Source organism: Caretta caretta, chromosome 2 (genome assembly GCF_965140235.1).
Source record: "Caretta caretta isolate rCarCar2 chromosome 2, rCarCar1.hap1, whole genome shotgun sequence".
Lineage (NCBI taxonomy): Eukaryota > Metazoa > Chordata > Testudines > Cheloniidae > Caretta > Caretta caretta.
Window position 1 is genome coordinate 268,665,174 of NC_134207.1, and position 25,698 is coordinate 268,690,871.

Consider the following 25,698-nt stretch of genomic DNA (forward strand, 5'->3'; position numbering starts at 1 on the left):
GCCAAGGACATTTGCATGTTAGGGCACAGGAAGAGAAAACCACCTGGCCCTTTCATCTAAGGATCTCAAAGCATGGTAGAAGGATGGATCAATTACACTTCACAACCCTCTGCCCCGAGGAAGGAGGCAATTCTCATTATAAACCATCACCACAGGGTGAAAGACACCCAGTGCTGGGGCCAGCACAAAGGCCTATGCACCCCTTAGACTCTCAAAACATGATTCAAGCAGGACTTCAGGCCACGTCCACACTTGGCAGAGCGTTGTCTTTTGAACTTGTGTTAACTAGCACACATTAAAATCCTAGTGTAGGCAAGGCAAGGGATCATGTTAATATGTTAGCTGGTCAAGATAAACCCTTAGTGCAGAGTCTACGGGGAAGAACAAACATTTGTGATCTGGAACAAATATGAAGGGAGTGTCCCAACTAGCCTGTACGAAGGTGTTTAATCACCTCGAGTTAACTGGCAATCAACTAGCTCGAGGCAAAAGACTCTAGCAAAGACGAGCCCCTAACTTACAGCAGCCTCCCTGGTGCTACCCCCATGGACTGCACCTCAGCCCCCAATCCCCACAGCAGAGAGCACTACCTGGGAGTGCCCTGCCAGCCCCCCACCCCCGCTGACACACCTCCCTATGCTGGGCCCTGTATCTATTTTGCACAGGGGCAAACAAATACACAAGGCAGTGGGGCGGGGAGGGAATAATCAGGCCCACATGCGTTTATGTCAACGTGCCAACTCCCTGCTCTGCACACACTTCCCTGCGTGTGCGTGTCCGGGCTGTGGGGGTGTCCCACTCTGTTTCAGGAACAGCCACAGGTGAGTCACGACACGTTTTAATGCAATGCTGGATTCCCCTTTGACCTTCCCCTTTTGCCCATTGGCCTCTTGTCCTCCCCGGGGCTGGGGAGCCTCCGAAGGAACACTTCACCCCACAGTATCTCGTGAAACACAACCTGCCGGGCCCTATTGTGGTGCTTTGATGCCCCAGCCTTGCTGACGTGACACTGACAACAAGCTGCCGGGCAGAAGGCTCGAGTTTGACGGCAGGGCTGCTCTTCCCAAAGACCAGTGGACATCACGTCACCGAACAGGGCAACTGCACTGACCCGGCTCAGGACGCCCTCTGCTGGGCTGGGAGCCCGCTCTGCCGCTGGTCAGCGAGGGCCAGATTCGGATTCCCTCGCTCAGGCCGAACGGTGCCTGATTTCACCAGGGCTGGCGAGCTCACACCCCTTCCCGAGTCCCACAGCACCATGCAGCAGCTGTTCGCTGACCTCGCTGAGAGAGGCCGGGGGCTGCCGGGACTTGGAGGCCAAAGTGGCCTCTGCACTCTGGGCTGGGCAGAGGCGGGGTGGGGTGCGTGTGTGGGGACGACGGCCCTGCCGCTGTCCATATTGTATCCCGCACAGGGACAAACTGGGGGCTTCTCTCTCCATGGGCTGGCACCAGCCATCAATTCTCCCAACTGTGTGACTCCATTTCAGGGACACCGACCGGCCCGTACATGAACAAACATCGTGGGCTCTTCCTATAATATCTGCTCTGGTGAGATCTGCTCCAGGGCCCCTTCCCTGCTGGCATCCATGCCCTGACTGACACCACCTGCGATCTAGCACGTCCACCACTGCACCCCAGCTGGGCAGGGCATGGAACGGCGGTGGTCGCATTTCTTCAGGTGCTGGACGTGGGCCCCCTCCCCCTGCCAGAGACTCCCCCATGGCTGAACCCCTCCTCAAGTCTAAAAAGCCTCTGAACACACTAGCTTTGTTTGCAGTTTCATTCTCTGCTGCCCCTGACTAGGATCCTTCCCTGAACCACCTTTTTTATAAAAATGGTCCCATGTCATTGGGCTCTTGACCTGCTGTTTGCTGCTGTTTTTAGCTGTGTTGTGTTCAGTCATCCAGCAATAAAAGGCTTGAAAGAGAACTAAGAAAAAGTTGTCCCCAGGAAATTAATATTGTGTAACGTGGTTGTAAAGTGTGTTTCATTTCTCCCGCTAGTGGCTAGACTATATTGAGGATAACGGCTTACTACTGCTACCAACTATTGAAGCTCCTGCTCCTTTAGTTCACCACAGTGAGGATTACTGTAATTCTTGTTTGTATTTAGGGTAGTGCCTAGAGGCTCCGACCGAGATCATTGCGGTAGGTGCTGTACAAACACACAGTGAAAGCCAGGCCCTGCCCTGCCCTGAAGATCTCACAATCTAATCAGACAAGACAGTCAAAGGGTGGGAGCAGAAACAGAGATGAAGAAACTTGCCCAAGGTCAATCATGCAGCAGGTTAGTGATACAGTAGAACAGAACCCGGGTCCTTTGAATAGCAGCCAGGGCCCTACGCACTAGACTACATTACCTCCCCTGACTGAGCCCCATGGCACTGTGGGGTTTTGCTTTTGCAACTGAAAGAAAGAGCAAGAATCTCGGCATATTTTCTCCCTTTTTTACGACCCCTTTTCAGGAGATGTGGAGGGTCTCTCGCCAAGCCCCGGGCACAGCACAAAGCTCCATACAAAGATTCACGCTCCTGCCCGAACTGAACAAAGCCACGCTGGCTGGTTTGAGGGCTCGTGGAAAAGCAAGAACTTTGGGAATGCACTTGAAGTTCTTTGTGACAGGCAAAGCACTCCCCAAATGGCAGCCGTGGGGAAGGCTGCCCCGTGAGAGGCGTTTTCGCTGTGGGAAGGCAGGCGGTCTGCCCGGTGAGAAGTCAGGCTAGCCATCCATCTGCCTAACGGACAGCATTTCCCTGCACAAACCTGAGACTGCTGATTGCAGGCTGGTGAAAACAGCAACATTTCCGCGCCAGACAAGCTCCCGGGATATGTGGGTCCCAAGCACGGAGTGACCCTGGGTCATGTCACACAGCACTTTCTGGCAGGCACACGGCTGGGTGAGGGCAGCCCAAGGAGGAGCTAACTCTGGGCTGTGCCAGGGAGCACCACACAGGTCCCCAGGGTGCTCTCCAGTGAGAGGCCACCGCTGGCAAGTGCCAAGTAACTCTGATCGGCGTCACCCACTGGGCATTTTCTGAACCCCAGGCGGGGGGGGGGGGGAGCAAATCTACACGGGTTGTTCTGTGGAAACCCCCCTTTTAGGGGTCCCGGTGCCACCCAGCACAGTTCCCAGCACTGGGACGCGCAACCCCCTCTTTTTAACCCCCCCGCCCCCCTACCCCGGGAAGTGCCCGGGTCTCCTGGCCCTTCAAACCTCCCTGCTCCCCACTCGGGACCTGGGCGCAGCCTGGTCGGGAACAAGGCAGCTAACCGGACCCCGTTTATCACTCCAGGGACCCGCGCCCCAAGTTCTGACCCACACGCCCCAGGGCCAGCCGGGGGCCTCTTCTGGAGGCCGGGGGCTGCCCCCAAAGCCGGCGGGAGCCTGATTCCTGCCCGCCAAACCCAGCCCAGCCCCGGCCAGCCCCGCTCCCCCCCGCCAAGGGGGCCGAGCAGCGCCGCTCCCACCCGCGCCCCACTCCTCACCTGGGCAGCGGCGACCCCGCCGGACATCTCGCCGCCCGCCTCCCCCGGAGCCCGGGCGGCCGGGGCTGCCGCTGCTCGCCTGGGCTGGGGCGGGGAGGCTCGGTCCCTGCCGGAGCGGCTCTTCCCCCGGGCGCGGGGGGCAGCCAGGGCAGACGGACGGAGCCAGGGGCGTGGGGCGCCCACGCAGGAAGGGGGAAGCTCCGTGGGCAGAGCAGGTCCCTTGTCGTCGCCTCCCTCCGTGCGCGGCAGCAAAGCATCACTGGGAAGGGTCCTGCCCCCTTCCCGGCCAGCCTTTCCGGGGGGGACTACACCTCCCAGCAGCCTCCCCGCGCCCGGTGGGGGGCTCCGGCTCCGCCCGCGGCCGGCTGCGGGAGTCCCCTGCGAGCCGGGCCGGGCACGGCGCGACCGGCTGCAGCCTTGGGTCTAGCGGGGGACTGGTCCTGCGCTGAGCAGGGGGTTGGACTGGATCCCTCCCGGGGTCCCTTCCAGCCCTGATCTTCTCTGAGTCTGTGGTTCCAGGAGAGGAAACCAATCCACGCACTGCCCCTGGGCTCAGATGCCCGGGGGGTGCGCGGCTCCGGCTCCCCCCGGCTCGGGCCGCAGGGGTCCGGGTCTCTTCCGCAGCAGTCGGTGGCGTCGCTGACAGTGAGGCCGGAGTAGTGCCGGCCACTTGCTGTCACTCTCTCGGGCTGCTTTTTAAAACCAAGAGGGTGTGTGGCTCTAAAGGATCTGCTCCGGGGATGATTTGGGGATGTGCCAGGCCTGTGTGATGCAGGAGGTCGGACTAGATGATCGGGTGGGTCCCTTCTGGCCTTGGGATCTGTACATTTTCTGCCCGGGTAGTCTGGGAGCTGTCTCGCACACCTCCAGCCTGGCAGGGACGTGCCATCTCTCATGCAGACCTATTGATTCCTTTCCTCCCCCAGGCACTGACGCGAGTGGCTCTGCTGGGCCTGTCAATAAACATTATAAGGAATCAAGCAGCCACGGTCGGTCCAGAGACACCCACTCGCTACAGCAGCTGAGGGGGGTCCGTGTGCACATCCCCCCCAGGGGATAGCCCACTGCTCATGGACACCTCTGTAAATACCACTGGGTGAGCCAGAAGGAAGGAGGCAGGGCCTGAAAAACACTTTTAGCCCATAAAATTACACCTAAAACGTAAAAAGGGTGATTAAAATATTATGCATGATCATGTACACCCAGAAAGGGATAATCACATCCCAAGCAATCATTACACATGAGTCACCAAGGCATCAGCATCACCAAGGTCACCCAAACTGCTGTGAACACACCAGACCATAGACCATAGGAAGGAGGAAAAGGGAAACAAGTGGGGTTGGGGGCTGGAAAGAGGAGACTGCAACTCATCAAGTCTACAGCATGTGGAAACGTTTCCAAGGTAACAGATTTCTGTCGGAAAACGCAGCTTTGACAAAAATCAAAGCATTCCAGGGGAGCGTAGCAATTTGAGAAATTATCAACATGATTCCGGTCATTTTGAGAATGTAAAAATATTTGGTTTGGGCTTTACCGTGTTTACTTACATTGTCACTTTTAATGGAAAAGTCAAAAAGTTTCAGGGTTATGACAACGTGGCCTGGCATGATATTAAGATGGTAGAAGAACATAAAACAAATATATAACAGTCCAAATAAAGCCAAAACATTTCAGTGGCCCCCAAATGAGATGAAATTTCTTCCCTCCAACCTCAGGAAGCTACTCCCAGGACTGGGAGTGAGGAGGGGGCATTGTGGGAGCTCTGCACTTCCTTGCCAGCCTCTTGCAGGGCAGGGTCCTGTGTCCAGGCTGGGGGTGGGTCTCAGCCCCCGGGGGCAGGAGTGGAGGCTGACATAATCCCACTTGGGTTTCCCAGACCCTGGGGGCAGTTCCAATTTGCGCAGAGCCATTTGCTGCTGGTTCAGGGAGCAGGGAATGGGGCTGCAGGGACTGGCCCTTGGAATCTAGGAATCCTCTGCTGAGCCCACTCCTGCAGCCACAGATGCTCGTGCTGCTGGGACGGCAGCTGTGTGTGTCCCTCCGAAATAAGATAGGGCCAGCAGGGAGATTTTATTTGTATCTGTGACAGATGCGCAGAGGAGGGAGACCCTGGGCATGTGCAGTAAGTGGGTTTGTTTACACCAGCGGAAACTGATTTAAGCAGCAAGTGCACTGAGAGACCTGAGCAAACTGGGACACGGCTATTTTAAAGTCACTCCCTGTCCAGCAGCCCGAGAGGAGAAGGCCCCCAACTGCCAAGGAGGCTGTTGTGTGATCCTAGAGCCAGAAAACACCTGAACTGGTTGAAGTAACCTGGCTCCGAAGCTGTGCAGCTCAGCTGATGGGAGATGTACATTTTAGCCTGATGTGGTTCAGACTCTCGGTTATGGAATTCTGGAAGGAGGCAGATAGTTAAAGGTCTGTTGCCATCAGGAATTTGGCCTCATAAGAATAAAGATCCAGCCCTCGGCAGCACTGGGCCAACTGTAGCATTGTGAGTCCTTGTGCTGTTTCTCTCTGTACCTGACTTTGCCAGATGACAACATGGTTCCACTGTGACAATCAGGGTCCAGGTACCCCAGGGAGAACAGGGGGGACTCAGCCCCAAAGAGTACGCCCTTGAATCAACTGGTGATATGCAATATTTTTGTACATAAAAGTGTATGAAGTAAGGTATCATAAAAAAACACGTGCCACGTTGGTCATGAATATCATCGCATGATGTAGGTACGGATGGTGTGTGGAATTCTGTATGTGTGTGCTGGAAATATGTGCCTAAAGTATGTATGGGAGCAGACTTGATAAACAAGTTTGGCTTAGACAAAGGAAAGTGGGTCCATCTGTCTCGGTCAAGCTTCGTAAGCCAAACGACAAGGAAAGTACATTTACATGTAAGGTAAACAAAGCAATTACTCTAACAAGCGACAGCTCAGTGAGCAAACCCCTCAGCCTGCCCTGGACAGAGCCTGCACCCCCAGCAAGTCTCCATGGCTAAGATGGCAAAAACAATGGACTTTGGTGAACCACATGGGGAGCAAACAGACATTCTCGTTACCCATCAGTTAGGGGACATCGGAACAGCATCCAAGTCAGAGCCTGTGAACAGTGGGTCCTCTTGGTCTGAAGGGCAGGAGCTGCTGCGATCTTGCTGCAAGTGAGAAACTGTTTTAGGTGAAGATATAATTTGTTAGAATTGAGTTTTAGTCACGGGAAAATGTGTTTTGCTTTGTTTTTTTGTTACCAGCCCTGTCTCTTTTCCTGTCCCTTACCTCTCTTTTCTTTGTTAGAAAGCTTTCTCGGTTTTACTATATAGCAGCCATCACAGTGCTGCATACTGAAGCGAAGTCTGCGGCTTACCTAGCTGGCTGGTGTGCGCTCTGTCTCTCTGGAGGGAGCAAACTTAATAATTTCTGTGAGTGCCTCAGGGGGAGGGGATGGACGCTGCAGAGAGAAGCCACTGGGGAGCTCAGGAACGGGGGCGCACATAGGAGGTGAGTTATATGGGCCCGTGGTTCCCGTGCTCCACCAATATTCAGAAACGTGGGCCCGGCTCCAACAATGTTTGCACTTATATTTTCAGAGCCGTCCCATCCATAGGGCTGGGGTGGGATCATGGGGGAAGGGGTGGAATGGGGGCGGAGCAGGGGTGGGAAGAGGCAGGGTGGGGGCGGGGCAGGGGTGGGAAGAGGGGGACCAGGGCGGGCTGGAGCCGGGTCACACGCTGCTGCCAGTGCCAGGCCCCCCACTAACCCCCCAGGCTGCCCAGGACCCCGTGTTCCCCTGAAGCACGGGGCCCCCCAAAGTATGAGGCCCAGGGTGGTTGCCCCAGTCCATCCTATGGATGGGATGGCTCTGCTTGGATCCGTTCTAGACACCACCAAAAATTATACAAACCTGGCGCCCATGGGTGCACTGACTGTTACCTGCGAGCCTTGCAGAGTCTGGAGGAGTTTGCTGGTGATGCTGACATACACAGTCTAATCTCCAGCAAAGCTCACTCCTGCTGAGGCAGAGGGGTGACGTGGTGGCTTGCAGCTCTGGGTGTCATGAGCACCACATCCACTCACTGTTTCCATCCTTGCATGCAGGCGTGGGAACGGGACGTGGAATCGCGCCGTCTGGCGCCTTTACAGCCCCCCCCCCCCGAAACAAACACCTGAAAGAGAAATTCCTCATCACGCTGCAGAGAGCTTTCTCCACCCCCTGGGTCCGAGGCCACAAATGCTTCACTCCTGCTGGTAGAACAAAGGCTGGCATGGAAAGCCACGTGCACCCCTTGGGGTCTTCCCCAGTGTCTATCTTTACACGGGGCAGGGCTGGAACCCAGAGCCCCATGCAATGGTCACATGACAGCCCTGGTGCTCATGGGGCAGGAACAGGCAGGGTGTACCCCACACAGAGTATCAAACCTGAGACGTGAGAGACTTGGGATATGGTTACCCTGCAATCAGGAGGTGTGATTACAGCAGGTGTAGACAGACCCCGGCTAGCTTTGAGCTAGGTAGCTCTGTAACAGCAGCGAAGGGATGCCACTTAAGTATGTATCGGGGTCCTGGGTGGGTGGAGGTAGCTTATGCAGCCAACTTATGCACTCCGCAACTTCGCTTCTACTGTTATGCTGATCTAGCTAGATCAAAGCTAGCTCGATATGTCTACAAATGCTGCAATCACACCTCCTGATTGCAGTGCAGACATGCCCTGGCATAAGGCTCTGATTCTCCAGGCAAGGGAAATGCGGTAGATCGGACTTAAGTAAAGTATTTGACAATGTAGCACATGGAAAATTATTCGTGAAGTTGGAGATTGGTACAAGGATTGTAAGGCGGAAAAGGAACTGTTCAGAGAGGAGACCATGAGTTGTGTTGAAAGGGGAGCTATTGGGCTGAAGGGAGGTTACTAGCGGAGTTCCTCAAAGATGGGGCTTGGGCCCTGTGACGCGGTGCCCCTGGCCTGTGCAGCTCCCTTCAGGAGCCCCTGGGGCCCTACTACACCCCGCCCCAGGAAGCAGCAAAGTGACTGGACAGGAGCAGCAAAGGTGGGTCCCCCAGGCCTGCCTGAGCAGCCAAGAGGCTCAGATCAAAGGCACCGCAGGCCCTGGCAAGTCTGGCTGGGAGCAGAGGAATGAACATGGGTGGAGCCGGACAATCAGACCGAAGGTATGGCTGGCTGAATGTACATAGCCGGGATTGCAGAGGGAGAAGGACCTGAGGACGCTGGCCCTGAGGTAGGGCTGGAGATAAAAGAGCCCCATAGGAAGAGGCCCAAAGAGACAGCAGCAGAGGATTGAAGTTGAGCAGTAGGGCTGCTGTGTGCTGGGGGGAACCTGGAGTAGTGGGCGAGCCTGGGTTCCCTACTGGTCACGGGTAAAGTGGTGTAAACCGCAAGAAGAGGACAAGGCTTAGTTGGGAGGCTCCAAACCCAGCTATGCCCCTTGTACTCTCTGCAGTCACAGGAGAGATGCCCACCCATTCATCACAGAGAGTCCCTGCTCAGTGCTTTGGAGGGAAAGGGTCTCACACCAGTGATCCTTAGTTATCTAGTTATCGCAGGTCTTAAAACTAGCACCGTGCTCTCAGCCTGGTTTTCCTCAGCTCCCACAGTTCCAATAGTACGCAAATCGCTTTTGTGCCTCCAGAGCGGCTGCATGTTTTAGCTATTTAACTAAGACATTCTACTTCCCAAGTGTGCCTCGGGTGTTTGAGTTAAATATGGGTTAACAAAAATAAACATCAACGCATTTTAAATAACCACTCCCCCTCACTGATATCATAACCCTACCACTCCTCCAGTTACCCACAGGGTCCCTCAAGAAAAAACGGGTCACTTTCATGCCTTCTCTAGCAGAAAGAAATAGGAAAAGGCCCAAACCCACAGTGCTTCCCTTTGCAGCAGCTGAGACTAGCTGGAGCCCAGCCATGCTCTGGCTGTGCCTGAAGTTCCCCACCCCGCCCCTGATGTGCCTAGATTACACACCATTATGCCTGCTCTTTGCCGCCCAGGGAATCCCCTATGCCAGGATACTCCCCCGTGGCTGGATCCACCCACTTTATCACCCTTTTATGCTGCCAGAGCAGCATAAATGGGCAGTAGGACCAGAGAGGCTTGGGGCCCGTGTGTGACCTGCCCAGCTCTAGGGACAGTTGAGATGTTCGTGTGTCTGAGGGCAGGCAGCTCCTGTTGGCCTGCGTGACCCAGCATCCTTATCCGCAGCTTAGGTGAGTCAGAGTGAAACTCAGCCTGGAAGGGGTGTTAGCAGCAGTGAGGAGAGGGAGATGTGGGGAGGAGGGAGGCTGGTTGGTTCATGGGAGAGACAGAGCAGGGCTGGGTGCAGGTGAATATGGAGAGCAGGGAGGGAGAGAGGTGGGGCGGGGGGCCTGGGGGAGTGCAGGGAATGAGGGTGGGGAGAGATGGGGAGGAGAATGGATTGTGGGGAGCAGGAGGGGGATTAAAGAGCGCCTAGGAAGAGGGGTCAAATCAGGGGAAGAAACAGGTGATGGTCCCTTTCCAAGCCCACAAGGTACATCCTGCTGTATGAATCAGCAGAATGAGACCCTGCTCCCAGAGAGGTGTTGCTGCTGAGCTCCCCTGGCTCCTTGGGCTGAGCTTCCCGAGCTGGGCCTGGAATGTGCCCTGGGGCTATGTTAGGCTCCTTGGGCTCAGCTCCTGGAGGTTGGGAGGGAGGAGAAATGGCACCTCCCAAAGGCCACCCCCTGTGGCACCCAGACGGGTAAATTGCAGAGCTCTGTGACCCGCCCGCTCGGGCTGCTGCTGTTTACATTGTTAGCACTGGGCATCTGAGGCTCTGAGCTAACCCCTCGCTGAGATGAATGGGGCAATTCACATCCCTCGAAGTAATTGTTCCAAACTCTCTGCAGACTCAGGTTTTCTACAGAAGACCAACTGAAGGAAATGACTAAAAAATAGTAATAATAAAAACAGAGAACCAGGAGAACAAGACAGCAGCTGTCTTCGCCACTGAAACCGTGTGCTAACTCCAGCTAAAATCCTGGTGAAGACAAGGCAGTTCTGGGTTTCCCTACCAGTTAGCAGGTTGAGTTAAACAGTATGGGGAAGCATAGGGTTCCCCTGGACCTGTTAACTCAGGAAAACTCCAGTTTGCTTTGCTTTCATTATAATTTATCTCCAGTTAATTAACTTGAGTTAAGGACACACCATTTCTCGGCAGTGAAGACAGGGCCAGGGAGAAGGGCTGGTATGCTGTACTGCTGCATGCCAACCCTGAGCCCAGGATTACCAGGAGACTAATGGTTTGTCTACACATGAAAGTATTCTGGAATAAGGAAGAGTCGCCTGGAATAGTGGTTGAAGCATGAAGGGACATATGACTCTTCAGAGCATCTGGCACGTAAATATCTTGCAACGCAGGCTAAAACAGTGCCATGCTGTTCTCACTTTCAAGTGACATTGTAAACAAGACTTTAAAGTGGAACAGCTATTCCAGAATAACTCCAGTTGTGGGCACTCTTATTCTGGAATACGAGTGGTTTCTGATATAGCTAAACAAACAAACACCACTGTCGCCCACCTCCCCAAAAAACCCCCAGAAACCGCCTCCTCCATGATGCTCTACTGAACTCATTTCTCCTCACTGGGGGAGATGGGGGCATGACAGAACAAACACATGACAGATGTTAGTCACGTCTCTTAATGCGCTACTGGAAGATGTTGAGATGTGAGGCTGATGCGTGCAGTATGAAAACCTTATACGTTAGAATTCCTGAAAGGCTATTCCTGAGTAACTCCATGTGTTGCCACCTCATCAGAAGCAGGAAGCCTGCCAGACAACCAGTGGGGCCACTGGACAGTCGAGGTACGAAAGGAGCACTCAAGGAAGATTGTTGCAGAGAAACTAAATGACTTCTTTGCATCAATCTTTCCTGCAGATAATGTGAGGGAGCGTCCCAAACCTTAGCCAATCTTGTTAGGTGACAGATCTGAGGAACCATCCCAGATTGAGATGTCATTACAAGAGGTTTAGAACAAATTGATAAATTAAACAAGAACTAGGACTGAATGGACTTGCAGGCTCTAAAATTTTACATTGTTTTCTTTTTGAATGCAGTTTTTTTGGTACATAATTCTACATTTGTAAGTTCAACTTTCATGATAAAGAGATTGCGCGACTGTACTTGTATGAGGTGAATTGAAAAATACTATTTCTTTTGTGTTTTTACAGTGAAAATACTTGTAATCAAAAATAAATATAAAGTGAGCACTGTCCACTTTGCACTCCGTGTTGTGATTGAAATCAATATATTTGAAAATGTAGAAAACATCCCAAAATATTTAAATAAATGGTATTCTAATTATTAACAGTGCAATTAATCATGATTAATTGTTTTAATCGCTTGCCAGCCCTACTACAAAGTAATGCACACTGGAAAACAGACTCCCAACTATACATATAAAATGATGGGGTCTAAATGAGTTGTTACCAGTCAAGAAAGAGATCTTGGGGCATTGTGGCTCGCTCTCTGACAATGCTGCTCAATGTGCAGCGGCAGTCAAAACAGGGAACAGAATGTTGGGAATAACTGGGAAAGGGAGAAATAATAAGACAGAAAATATCATATTGCCTCTAGATACATCCATGGGATACCCACACGGTGAGTACTGTGTGCAGTTCTGGTCACTTCATCTCAAAAAAGATCTATTAGAAAGGGAAAGGTCCAGAGAAGGGCAATGGAAATGATTAACGTATGGAACAGCTTCCGTATGAGGGGAGATTAAAAAGACTGGGACTTTTCAGCTTGGAAAAGAGACGACTAAAAAGGGACATGACAGATATAAAATCTTGACGGGTGTGGAGAAAGTGAATAAGGGAGTGTTATTTACCACTTCTCATAACAAAAGAATTAGGGGTCACCAATACAATTAATAGGCAGCAGGTTTAACACGAACAAAAGGAAGTATTTCTTCACACAATGCACAGTCAACCTGTGGAACTCCTTGCCAGAGGATGTTTGTGAAGGCCAAGACTATAACAGGGTTCAAAAAAAGAACTAGATAAGTTCATGGAGGATAGGTCCATCAATGGCTATTAGCCAGGCTGGGCAGGGATGGTGTCCCGAGCCTCTGTTTGTCAGAAGCTGGGAATGGGCGACAGGGGATGGTTCACTTGGTGATTCCCTGTTCTGTTCATTCCCTCTGGGGCACCTGCATTGGCCACTGCCGGAAGACAGGACACTGGGCTAGATGGACCTTTGGTCTGACTCGGTGTGGCTGTTCTTCTGAGTTTATGTGTGCGCACATGCATGCAGGATCAGTGCCCTGTGTGCGTCGATGCTGTGCGTATGAGTCTGGGTCAGTGGGTGCCGTGTGTGTGTGTGCCGAGCTAGCTCTGATTGTCAGTGCTGTCAGCTGAGCTCTGTCAGTATGTGTCGTGTCAGCTCAGTGCTGTGTTTGTGTTAGTGTGAGGGCCTCGTCAGCGGTGTGTGTGAGTCTGCGTCAGCTCAGAACTGTGTGTGAGAGAGCTCAGGCCACGGCAGTGCTGTGTGTGTGTGCGTCTGCTGAGTCAGTGCTGTGTGTGGATGGGAGAAGACTCAGAGTCAGTGCTCAGTGTGTCTCAGTGTGTGAGAGAGAGCTCTGTGTGTGGGTGTGAGCTGTGTGGGTGTGAGTGTGGGTGTGTGGGTGGGTGTGAGCTGTGTGGGTGTGAGTGTGGCTGTGTGAGTGTGGGTGTGAGCTGTATGTGTCGGTGTGTGTGAGTGTGAGTGTGGCTGTGTCGGTGTGGGTGTGAGCTGTGTGTGTGAGTGGGTGTGAGTGTGGCTGTGTGAGTGTGTGAGCTGTGTGGGTGTGGGTGTGACCTGTGTGTGAGTGGGTGTGACCTGTGTGTGAGTGGGTGTGGGTGTGAGCTGTGTGGGTGTGGGTGTGAGCTGTGTCTGTGGCTGTGTCAGTGTGTGTGAGTGTGAGCTGTGTGTGTGAGTGTGGGTGTGAGCTGTGTGTGGGTGTGGGTGTGGGTGTGGCTGTGTGAGTGTGGGTGTGGGTGTGAGCTGTGTCTGTGAGTGTGGCTGTGTGGGTGTGAGTGTGGCTGTGTGGGTGTGGGTGTGAGCTGTGTGTGGGTGTGAGCTGTGTGGGTGTGGGTGTGAGTGTGGCTGTGTCAGTGTGTGTGAGTGTGGGTGTGGGTGTGAGCTGTGTGGGTGTGAGTGTGGCTGTGTCGGTGTGTGTGTGTGTGAGTGTGGGTGTGAGCTGTGTGGGTGTGAGTGTGGCTGTGTCGGTGTGTGTGTGTGTGAGTGTGGGTGTGAGCTGTGTGGGTGAGTGGGTGTGAGTGTGGCTGTGTCGGTGTGTGTGAGTGTGGGTGTGAGCTGTGTGGGTGAGTGGGTGTGAATGCGGCTGTGTCGGTGTGTGGCTGTGTGAGTGTGGGTGTGAGCTGTGTGGGTGAGTGGGTGTGAGTGTGGCTGTGTGAGTGTGAGTGTGGCTGTGTGGGTGTGAGTGGGTGTGAGTGTGGCTGTGTGGGTGTGGGTGTGAGCTGTGTGGGTGAGTGGGTGTGAGTGTGGCTGTGAGTGTGAGCTGTGGGTGTGAGCTGTGTCTGAGTGTGGCTGTGTCGGTGTGTGTGAGTGTGAGCTGTGTGTGTGAGTGTGTGTGGGAGCTGTGTGTGAGTGTGGGTGTGGGTGTGGCTGTGTAAGTGTGGGTGTGAGCTGTGTCTGTGAGTGTGGCTGTGTGGGTGTGAGTGTGGCTGTGTGAGTGTGGGTGTGAGCTGTGTGGGTGAGTGGGTGTGAGTGTGGCTGTGTCGGTGTGTGTGTGTGTGAGTGTGGGTGTGAGCTGTGTGGGTGAGTGGGTGTGAGTGTGGCTGTGTCGGTGTGTGTGTGTGTGAGTGTGGGTGTGAGCTGTGTGGGTGAGTGGGTGTGAGTGTGGCTGTGTCGGTGTGTGTGGGTGGGACCTGCTGCCAGCCCAGCCCCCAGCTCCCAGCTCCCAGCATGCCCTGCCCGGGTGGCCGCCGAGCCGTGCGGGGCCGGGCCGGGCTCGCTGGTCCCCGGAGCCGCAGGGCAGCAGCCGGGCTGGGCCCGCCGGCCGGAGCCTCCTGCAGCGCGGGGAGCCGCCCGCCGGGCATGGCCGGGAGACCCGGACCCGCCCCGCCTGCCCAGGTAGGAGCCGCCGCTCCGGCCCCCCAGCGCGCCCCCAGCCACTGCCCCCCACCCGGCTGGACCCCCCCCCAGTGAGACCCCCCCAGCCACTACCCCCCACCCGGCTGGACCCCCCCAGTGTGACCCCCCCCAGCCGCTGCCCCCCACCCGGCTGGACCCCCCCCCAGTGCGACCCCCCCCAGCCGCTGCCCCCCACCCGGCTGGACCTCCCCCAGTGCGACCCCTCCCCAGTGTGACCCCACAGCCACTGCCCCCCACCCGGCTGGACCTCCCCCAGTGCGACCCCCCCCCAGTGTGACCCCACAGCCACTGCCCCCCACCCGGCTGGACCTCCCCCAGTGCGACCCCCCCGAGCCACTGCCCCCCCCCGGCGGGACCCCCCCCGACGGGACCCTCCCCCGGCGTGACCCCCCCCCAGCCACTGCCCCCCACCGGGCGGGAGCCCCCCCAGTGAGACCCTCTCCAGCCACTGCCTGCCTATTCGGCGGGACCCCCCCCAGTGTGACCCCCTCCAGTCACTGCCCCCCCACCCAGCGGGACCCTCCAGTCACTGCCCCCCCACCCAGCAGGGGCCCCCCAGTGTGACCCCCCATCCACTGCCCCCCCCAGTGTGGCCCCCCATCCACTGCCCCCCACCCAGCGGGGCCCCCCAGCGTGACCCCCCCAGCCACTGCCTGCCTGCCCAGCAGGACCCCCCCAGCCACTGCCTGCCCACCTAGCGGGACCCCCCCAGTGTGACCCCCCCAGCCACTGCCACCCCACCTGGCTGGACCCCCCCAGTGTGACCCCCCAGCCACTGCCTGCCCACCCAGCGGGGCCCACCCATCCACTGCCCCCCATCCAGCAGGATACCCCAGTGTGACCCCCCCATCCACTGACCCCCATCCAGCGGGGCCCCCCCAGTGTGACCCCCCCAGCCACTGCCTGCCCACTCAGCTGGACCCCCCCCAGCCAATGCCTGCCCACCTAGCGGGACCGCCCCAGTGTGATCCCCCCAGGCACTGCCTCCTACCCAGCGGGACCCCCGCAGTGTGACCCCCCCAGGCACTGCCCCGTACCCAGTGGGATCCCCCAGTGTGACCCCCCCACCCGGCTGGACCCCCTCAGTGATATCCCCCCACCCAGTGGGAGCCCCCAAGTGTCACCTCCCAGCCACTGCCCCCCCACCCAGTGGGACCCCTCCCGACACCCAGCCACTGCCCCCTCCCCAGCTCAGAGGTGTGAAAAATCCACATCCCCGAGTGATGTAATTATACGGACCGTAGCCCTGGTGTAGACAGCGCTGTGTTGGCGGGCGAGCTTCTCTCTGCCCCACGGCTACCGCCTCTCTGGGGCTGGATTAAGCACACCGACGGGAGACGCCCTCCCCTTGGCACAGGGCGGCACAGCTGCAGCGTTGCGGCATTTCAAGCGTAGACCTGCCCGGAGAGACCCTAGCGCTACCCGTCTACGTTTCTAGCGCAGAGCGGGCCGTAGGCGCTAAGCAGGGCCAGCCGCCGTCCCAGCCCGTTCTGCAGAGTTCAAGCTTCGTGTTAACAGCACAGGAAGCTTACACGCTTACATCCCCTTGTGCAAGCAATGGCTCTGGGATGGGTGGGCTGCCCCATGTCCTCAGCAGCCAAGGCCATATGCCAGGTCTCCAGGGAGGAGGGAATGTTGCACGGTGGAGGAGGGGGGCTGTGAGAGGTTGTGGGGCTTAGCAGGGTCTTTGTTATTGGGACCTTGGGTCCTACTTGTACATTGTAATGCTCTTTTGATTGCTTTTGTTCATGTATCCAGAGCATGAAATGGGCACGTTCTTTAGCAATTTTAAGAAAGAACCCCCTTGCTCTCCAGTCATCCACAGAGCATTTCAGGAGACCCAGGGCAGACATGACCCAAATACAACCTCAGTGTGAACAGGTCTAGGTTATGCTTCATTGTCAAAGCGAAGACAAGGCCAAGCCCCCGTTGCTCTGCCCAGGTTAGCAGTGTAAGCCAGGCAGCTCCCTAAGGAGGGCGGGCTGTTGATCAGGTTTCGGTGCTGTGAACAGTGTGGGTATTTAACTAGTCCCCAGACAGGCGTCTTGATGAACGCACTGCCATGAGTGGGGATAGTTCACGCCTATCTTAGAGCTGCCCTGTGAAAGCGCGGCCCCCCTGAAGTCGGTGCAAAACTTCCGTTGTCTTCAACAGGATCCGGATTTCACCCATTGTTTCAGGCTCATTGCAGGGACCGGGGCTGTAATGGTGCATAGCAGCCCTTCAGCATCCTCCCTCCCACCGCCCTGTGTGTACTTCATTTATCACTCACGCTAGGGATGTTTTCCTTTTGCGCCCTTGCTCGTGGTGAACTCTCTGGGGACTCCTGGCCAATTCCTGCAACTGCTGGGCGATTTTGCCAGTGAGTTCAGTGGGACCAGGATCTGCTCATCGGCCAGATTCTGCTACCGGTTACACCTGTGTAACTTGATGGGCATCGGTGCCGTTTCTCAGTATTTACACCTGTACAAAAGAGCTGGTAAAGCACAGGATCGGGCTGCTCGAATTCACTGCAGCTGCTCTGCCACAGCCCAGAGTTTCCAGAGCGGCGAGTGCTGCCACGCACCCAGAGAGCTATGGACAAATGCTGAGCAAGGGTAATTCCTCTTTTGCCGGTTTGGCAGGTGCATTACTCGCCTCCTGTACACCTGCCTGGGAGCTAGCCCGGACTAGACCAGGACACACATTCCAGTAGGCTCTCATGCTACCGCTCACATCACCACTGAATCTGGCCCAAACACTCCGAGGCGGTTGAACCTACTCGCTCCAGGCTGCATTTGGTGCTAATCTTACATGTTTTTTCCCCATAGACTCCAAGTCCAGAAGGGACCACTGTGATCATCCAGTCTGGCTGAAGTACACAGGGATGGATAACCCCCCTGAGAGATACTTGCTGTGGGTTATCGCTGTGAATCATTCACAAAGCTAGGGCTGACATGGGACTTGGACCCTGTGCTAGCCTTCTGCACAGGGGTGAATTTCCCCCCTAGAAAGCCGTTTTGCTGGGACTCGGGGCTGCCGGCAGTGCTGAGTGTGGAATGCTTGTGATTGCAGGTGCCAGTGATATTTGATGATGTTGCTGTCTATTTCTCCCGGGAGGAGTGGGACATGTTTGCGGAGTGGCAGAAGGAGCTGTACCGGGAGGTGATGACGGAGAACTATGAAATGCTGCTTTCTTTGGGTAAAGAACTGTTTTCGTTCTTTTGCTGAGACGTGTGTGGGCTCTTTGTTTCGGGGCTCCCGTTAGCATGTTTGATCTGTGTTCAGAATCCCAGCCACCTCCGGCAGAGCAAGGGGCTGATTTAAAACCACTGAAAGTCTGTGTAATGAGCACTCTGGCGTGATGGTGGGTTCTCCAGCTCTGCTTCACACTTGCAGGGATGAGCAGCTTCTCAAGCTGCGGCGGTGACTCACTCAAGGTGTTATGACAGCTGCTGCTGTTTTCTCTCTCCAGCTTTCACAGTGATCTCCCTAGGTGAGAAAAAACAGAGAATAGGCTGCTTGTCAGGGACAAGACAGACAGGGCACTCTCACTGGCCAGTCACTTCACAACTGTGCGAGGGTTTGTGGTTAAGCCTAGCTAGGTAGCCATTGCAGTTACCCAGCCTTCATCTGTGTGTGAAACACAAAAGCAGCATTTGCTGTTTGATGTGTTATAGGCCGAGGCCTGAGTTGTGTCAAGGCTTCTAGCCTATGCATGGATGTCTATTACGCTGTTAATAACCCCCATATTTTCTATCGTCTCTGCACATTTTGAAAATCGGCACTAAACGGACTTTTCTGCCATCTCGTTACCGGTCTATCTGCTCACGACTCTTCAAAAGCAATGGTCAGTAAATTGGCTAGCTAATTCCCTTAGTACCCTAGGGTGCCATCCCATACGTACAGGCTGATCTGGATAGGTGTATATTTTCCAAGTGTTTTCTCACCAGTTCTAGATCAATGGTTATTTTTACTGGGTCTCCCGTCCTTACAGATTGTTCAGATTTCTTTATTTTTCTTCTTAAAGAACCATTTCCAAAAGGAGTGAGTACCGTGGCCATTTTGGTTTCCTTTACTGATGGTTCCCCCTTGTACTTTTTTCCCACGACACACTTGTAAAAGCCATTCTTTTCACTGTTGCCCTTTGTCTGGCATTAATTCATTTGGCCTCTTTACTGCCCTTATCTTTTCTCTTCACTGTACATTTTCTTTTCAGCTGCCTCCTCACTCTTTTTCTAGCACAGACCCTCGCACCCAGGAACAGTCCCTCCTGAAGGAAGCTGTGCCCGCTATTTCTTTCGTACATTATTCTTTTCAGAGGAGCTGTGCCCTGTTGTGCCTTAATTATCTTGTCGTCTTCTGCACTGGCTCCCGTCCCTACTGCCTCCCGCTGCCCCTCGCTTGCTAGGAATCCAGTCCTGTAGTCCTTTCTCACACGTTCTCTCTACCCCTGTGAATCAGCCTGCAAAAGAGTGCCGCCTTCTGGATTTGCTCCAGAGCTCTTTGAAGTCAACGGAAAGATGCCCATTGGCTGCAGTGGGCTTTGGAGAAGGCCCCGTGTGAATCTAGCTGACTAGGATAAACTCAGGCATTTTATGGTGGTATGTTTCGAGCCGTCCTGTTACAGGCAATCAGTTCCTCCTTAGAATTAGGAAGCAGACCCAGGATGGCCTCTCCTGTTTGGCTGGAATCTCTACAGCCAGGATCATAAACTGCCTTATCCAGAAGGCCTCTTTGAGGATGATTGCTTGGCTGTATTTATTATGCAGCAGCTATCTGGGTAATTCAGATCCCACACAACTACAGCGGTGTGTGGACTGGGGCTTGGTGCAGGAATTTTTTCCTCTTTCTCTTGTCCCTCTGTCGTGGTGACCTGTAGAAGATGCCCCTTACTTCATATCCCTTGTGCCCTAGAATTTCTCCACCACCCTCCTCGTAGTCACATGGCAGCTCCCAGTCCCTTTTGTCACATACTGTAATGCTTCTCCCACCTCTAACGCAACGAAGGCTCATCGGTGCACATGCAGACTGAGGAGTGACTACACTTCTGTGAGACACACCACATAACGCTCCTTATTATGGGCCAGCCCTGTCTGAGCCAGACTTACAACAGGCCCCCAGTGGCTCTTGCCAGCTCCCAGAGCCTGAGGGACAGAATATTGGCATGGCTTAGCAACCGGCAAGGAGCTGCAAATCCAAGAGTGGGATTGAATGGTCTGTTTTCATCAAGACAGAAGGTAACCACTGGGGCCGGGAGATTCTCTACTAGGTCCTGTGGTGTTCACTGCTCCGGAAAGGGAGGTACGCAGATGGCACAGAGGGACATTACTGAAGACCAGAGAGGGCTGGGAGGACCTGCAGGCCATGTCTGCATAGGGACAATCAGAACAGCTAAGGTGGATCCTGTCAGGCTGTCTGGAGTGGCTCACAAATGTGGGTGCCAACCTCAGGGCAGACTGGCATAAACCCCCAGTTGCTTGTGCATTCAATACTTAGATTTCACCCCTCAAGTAACAAGTGTGAATGCCTCAAGCACTATCACAGCCTTTGTATGGAGTCACAGACAGCGTGACCCAGGGGACCGTCAATCTGGCCACCCAGGCAAGCCTGCCTTTGTGACAGAGGGTCCCTTACACCAAAATTCAGGTTTCAGAGTAGCAGCCGTGTTAGTCTGCATCCGCAAAAAGAAAAGGAGGACTTGTGGCACCTTAGAGACTAACCAATTTATTAGAGCATAAGCTTTCGTGAGCTACAGGTCACTGCATGGGATGCATTCAGTAGAAAATACAGTGGGGAGATTTTATATACACAGAGAACATGAAACAATGGGTGTTACCATACAGACTGTACCAAGAGTGATCAGGTAAGGTGAGCTCTTACCAGAGGAGAGCGGGGGGGGAGGGCATCATCAAGGATCTACAACCTATCCTGAAGGACGACCCATCACTCTCACAGATCTTGGGAGACAGGCCAGTCCTTGCCTACAGACAGCCCCCCCAACCTGAAGCAAATACTCACCAGCAACCACACACCACACAACAGAACCACTAACCCAGGAACCTATCCTTGCAACAAAGCCCGTTGCCAACTGTGTCCACATATCTATTCAGGGGACACCATCATAGGGCCTAATCACATCAGCCACATTATCAGAGGCTCGTTCACCCGCACATCTACCAATGTGATCTATGCCATTATGTGCCAGCAATGCCCCTCTGCCATGTACATTGGTCAAACTGGACAGTCTCTACGTAAAAGAATAAATGGACACAAATCAGATGTCAAGAATTATAACATTCATAAACCAGTCGGAGAACACTTCAGTCTCTTTGGTCACTCGATTACAGACCTAAAAGTGGCAATTCTTCAACAAAAAAACTTCAAAAACAGACTCCAAGGAGAGACTGCTGAATTGGAATTAATTTGCAAACTGGATACAATTAACTTAGGCTTGAATAAAGACTGGGAGTGGATGGGTCATTACACAAAGTAAAACTATTTCTCCATGTTTATTTCCCCCCCTACTGTTCCTCACATGTTCTTGTCAACTGCTGGAAATGGCCCACCTTGATCATCACTACAAAAGATTTTCCCCCCTTTACCCCCTGCTGGTAAGAGCTCACCTTACCTGATCACTCTTGTTACAGTCTGTATGGTAACACCCATTGTTTCATGTTCTCTGTGTATATAAAATCTCCCCACTGTATTTTCCACTGAATGCATCCGATGAGGTGAGCTGTAGCTTACGAAAGCTTATGCTCAAATAAATTTGTTAGTCTCTAAGGTGCCACAAGTCCTCCTTTTCTTTTTACCAATATTCAGGTTACTCCCAGTCCCAAAGGTCAAGTGAACACTAGATCTCTCACCAAAGACAACACTTAAAGCCACTCCTGTAATAAACTAACTAAAGGTTTATTAACTAGGGGAAAGAAATAGTTATTTACAAGATTAAGGCAGGTAAACAGACACACACAAATGAGTTACAGTCTTAGGTTCAAAAGACAAGAGAAGCTTCTATAATAGGCAAGCTCTGTATGTCCTTTAGGGCTAATCCAACCTGAGCAGCTGGGGATCTTTGCCTCTCTGAGGCCAAACAGCATAAAGTTACTTCTGGTCTGGCATTTTTGTTACCTTCCCATAGAATTCCCATGGCAGGGTCGAACGTATGTGCATGTCTCCTCTTCGTGGGTATGGGGGGGAGCAATCAACAGTCTTCTGTCCACTGGTGTTACGCATGGGCTTGTCTAATGTCCAGAGAGCTTCTTTTGTTGCGCAGGAGAGACACTTCTTGTGGTAAACTAGCATTTCATACTCGGGAATGCTTCTCTCCTGACTGGGAGGGTTTCCAGTTTCAGATCAAACACTTTTGTAGCTACATTAGAGCCAATATTTAAATATTACCTTATAACCTGGGGTACAGAAGTCATAAGCGAGATTTATACATGCAGCATCCTAGAAGCATTTAATGAAGTCTAAACCCATTCTTGTCACTCTAATATCTATTTTAGCCCTACTAACACACTGGTGAGTCAAACTGGTTTCCAGGTACGCATTGGTCAGTGTTCCCTGAGGCACAGGGGCCGTGGCACGAGCTGGCACCCAGTCTGCCAGCGTCACAAAACCACCAAAGGTGTGAAGCCAATGGGCATAAATGAAAGCACATTAAACTCCCATATGGATGGTCTCACTCAGGAACAAAGGGGCTTTAGTTCATTGTAATTTAATTTGGAGGAGGAGTAAATTCCAGCAAACTAAGGCCTGGTCTACACTAAAAAGTTAGGTTGACCCAGCTACTCAGGTACCCCCCTGAGCAATGTACTTAAACCAATCTAACCCCGTGTAGACAGCGCCAGGTTGATGGAAAAAATTCTTCCGTTGACCTAGCTGCCTGCCTCACGGCTAGGTGGATTACCTACGCCAATGGGAGAACCCCTCCTGTTGGCGCAGGTGGCGTCGATGCTGGTGTGTAGCAAAGGTGCATTTCAAGTGTAGACGAGCCCTTTGTCACTCTCCCGAGAGTCCCTGGGCAGCCGCTGGCTCAGAGAGATCGAAACAAGCCAGGTGAATGGGCAGCAGTGCAGCGAATGGCATTTGGTGTGGATAAATGTGGGATCTGCACACCCTCCTGCAGCATGTAGGAGCACAGAGAGGTGCGACGTGGCCCTTTCATCTCACTGAATGTGCGTCAGTTAAAAGGAACCACTTCAAGGTGATAAACATATTGTTTCATCTGTGTCGTGTCCACAGCTTTCAGTCTGTTCCGCTCCACCCTCTGTTAGTCCTTCTCCATTTTAGAACTGGAACGCTCCTGAGCGGTTTTACACCAATTGTGCAGGTGATGACAAACTGTTCGCTGAAATCAAGACTAAACTATTCATATGATACCAAGCCCTGACAGCCCCTGGTCTCTTCCCACTCACAGGCTACCCGGGCCCCAAGCCTGATCTCTTATATCGGCTGGAGCGTGGGGAAGAGCCATGGGTCCACACACCGCAGGGCCCCGTGGCGTGGGAGAGCCCCTCTCCGGGTGAGTAGCAGTAATCCCTGCTCCCTCAGCGCTGCTCACGCTCTGCAGTGAGGAGCTGGAGTGACAGAATCGTAGAACCATATAGTTAGAAGGGACTGTAAGGGTCAGAGTCCAGTGACCCTGTCCCAGGCTGCTGCCATGGCTGCCCTTTCTCCCCTGGCTTCCTCCAGCACAGGTGTCATGTCTGGGCATGTCCCATCTGCCTCCCCTCCCCTGTCTATTCATCCCCAGCACAAGCCCCTTGCCCCTCAGTTTTCAGACTCCCTGTGGACCATGATTATTTCCGTGAAAATTGTCCGCTGAGCTGGCATGTTCTCCTGTTTCAGTCTCTCCTGGGGAGTGGGGCTGTTAGTCAGGGGCGCTGGCTCTTTCACCCCCACATCCCTGCTGCTCTGCTCGACACTTCCAGTGTTTGCTCCTCCCAAGCAGGATCATCCTCCAGGTAGAGCCGTCATCGCTGTGCCGACAGGGTGACCTACAGACGCATATGCTGGGGGAGGGATGTGAGGCTGCCTTGGTCAGGCCCCACTGCAGGGGGGTTTGAGTGTTTCCCGGGTCTAGGAAGTAGCATCTGGCTTATGTTCCCTCCAGCAGAGGAGGAGGAGCTGTGCTGTGAGCCGTGGGTCAGCGCCCAGCAGGACTCCATGTTGTGGGAGCCTCCGGAGAGCCCTTGCCGAGGTGAGTAACACCCAGCCCAGCTCCCTTGGAGAGAAGAGCTGGGCAGAGACCCTGTCCAGGCTGCTGAGGCTCTGTTCTCGTTCACATGGGGCTGAGGTTAGGGAAAGGCACTGGGCTGTGTTTCCCTAAGATCACAGACTGGGTTGGGGGCCCGGGCAGACCTGTGTCTGGTTACCTTACATCCCATTCATCCAGCATGGACTCTTCCCTGCCCGCTCGCTGGCCCCAGTGGGACACTCCTGCCTCCTGCTGGGGAGAGGCTAGGCTGCTCCTGGGCCCTTCATCCTCAGCAGTGTGTCTGTACAGGCAGTGACGGTGTCCTATTCTCAGCCCACAGAGAGGGGCCCCTTCATGGGAATGCTACCGCAGTTTGCTGTGGCGGGAAGATGTAGGCGCTGTCCTTCCAGGTGGGTGTGACTGGGGGATGCCACCTTCCCGGTATATCTCGTACCCATTAGGGACTCACAAGAGATTGGCCAAGGAAACAGGCTTCCTGGGGTACCATCAACCCTGGGGGAAGCCTTGAATGCAATGGGACCTGCGTACAGCAGAATAGATTTGGTACCTTGTTTCTGCTTCCTCCCTGCTGCAATCCAACCCTCCCCAAATGATGCCCCCACCTCTCTGTGCTCTGAGGAGTTGGGAGTTGTGCGCTGCTGGTACCAGGCTGTATGTGCCATCTGGGGGACGTCCCAGCCCCATCCCGCTGCTGGTGGTTAGGAGCCGTTTCCTCTTGGCTGCAGCTTGAGACAGTTTCTGGATTCTCTTTTCCAACCATCAGGCGGCGATGTCCTGAGTGGGTCCGGGGAGCAGCAGCGCCGGTTATGGGCCAGCATCCTCCAGTGCGCCGTGGCGTGGGAGAGACCCGAGAGCATCGGCCGAGGTGAGCGGCAGCGGTCCTGGGAGCTGCTCCGACTCCAGGGCGAAGAGCTGGGAGCAGTGACTCGCCGAGCTGCTGCCCGGGCTTGCTCCAGCAGGGTTTGTCGTGTCTCAGGAGGTGCCTGTCGGCCTTCCGTCCCCTCCCGGGCCAAGCCCTTTGCCCACCCGTTTTCTGATCTCTCTGGGCTGTTGCGGCGAGGTGCGGGAATGCAGCTGCTGTGCCAGATAGCGTTCTGCTGCCATGCTCGACACCCAGACTCGCACCATTGCGGTCACTGCCACTACTGGGCATTCACACTTGGCGCACGCCCAGGGCCGTCTCTCGGCCCCTCCAGGCAATGTGTGTTTACACAAGGAATTTTCATCTCCCTTGCACACACAGTTTCCTCCTCACAGGCCTGAAGCCCTCAGTCCCTTACAGACGCTGCTGTCCAGGGTCAGACATGCCCCTGCCGGGTCTGAGGGGAGGCTATTTTTAATACTCAGGTGGTTAAGATTAGGGGAAACTCTTGCCGGATTCGCTCTCCCTAAATCCCCTGACTGGGAGCAGGTGGGCCTGTTAGGAGAGCCCCTGGGAAACTGCCTCTGGTCACCCCCACACTGAGTCTGCCCACGCTGGACTCTCCCCACTCGGGGCAGGTCGGGCTCTTCCCTGCTCTTGTACCCTCAGCGCTTTGCAGTGTTGGTGACTTTCTCCTGGTGGCTCCTGCACTCACCGGATGCTGGGAGATGCGGCACAAATTGCCTGTCGGGAGATGCTGCGGCAGAGTGAGGACCTGGAGACGCCCATTGCCTGGGGCTGGCAGTTCAGAACTGGGAGCTATGGGGTATTCACAAGAGAAAATCTGCTTTCATGAGAACACAGTGAGCCAACGCCTCGCTGGGGTGATTGCATTGGAGTTAATGGAGTTACCCCAGCATGAATGTGGCCCATTGTCTGCTCCCCACTGAAATCGCAGGCCCTTCTCCACTTCCTGCAGGAGCTACAGGTGCCTCCTGGGAGAAGGGTCGTGGAAGTAGGG

The 25,698-nt window shown here is 54.4% G+C and overlaps 2 protein-coding genes across 11 annotated transcripts in view; one reads left to right on the plus strand and one right to left on the minus strand.

The window, feature by feature from the left end:
- Window positions 1-4,494, minus strand: part of LOC125632952 (uncharacterized) — a 51,676-nt gene extending 47,182 nt beyond the window's left edge. For 4 of the 8 annotated variants that reach the window (XM_048841918.2, XM_048841917.2, XM_048841915.2 and 1 more), the window contains exon 1: window positions 3,488-4,494. In XM_048841918.2, the coding sequence (XP_048697875.2) occupies window positions 3,488-3,514 (27 nt within the window). In that variant the 5' untranslated portion in view covers window positions 3,515-4,494. The remainder of the gene's footprint in view (window positions 1-3,487) is intronic. The other 4 variants (XM_048841916.2, XM_048841919.2, XM_048841922.2 and 1 more) reach the window with 1 other exon arrangement.
- Window positions 4,495-14,145: 9,651 nt separating this feature from the next.
- LOC125633072 (uncharacterized) overlaps window positions 14,146-25,698 on the plus strand; it is a 32,002-nt gene continuing 20,449 nt past the window's right edge. For 2 of the 3 annotated variants that reach the window (XM_075124696.1, XM_075124694.1), the window contains exons 1-5: window positions 14,146-14,589; window positions 17,665-17,791; window positions 23,015-23,119; window positions 23,711-23,797; window positions 24,579-24,680. In XM_075124696.1, coding sequence (XP_074980797.1) covers window positions 14,422-14,589; window positions 17,665-17,791; window positions 23,015-23,119; window positions 23,711-23,797; window positions 24,579-24,680 — 589 coding nt within the window. In that variant the 5' untranslated portion in view covers window positions 14,146-14,421. The remainder of the gene's footprint in view (window positions 14,590-17,664; window positions 17,792-23,014; window positions 23,120-23,710; window positions 23,798-24,578; window positions 24,681-25,698) is intronic. The other variant, XM_075124695.1, reaches the window with a different exon arrangement.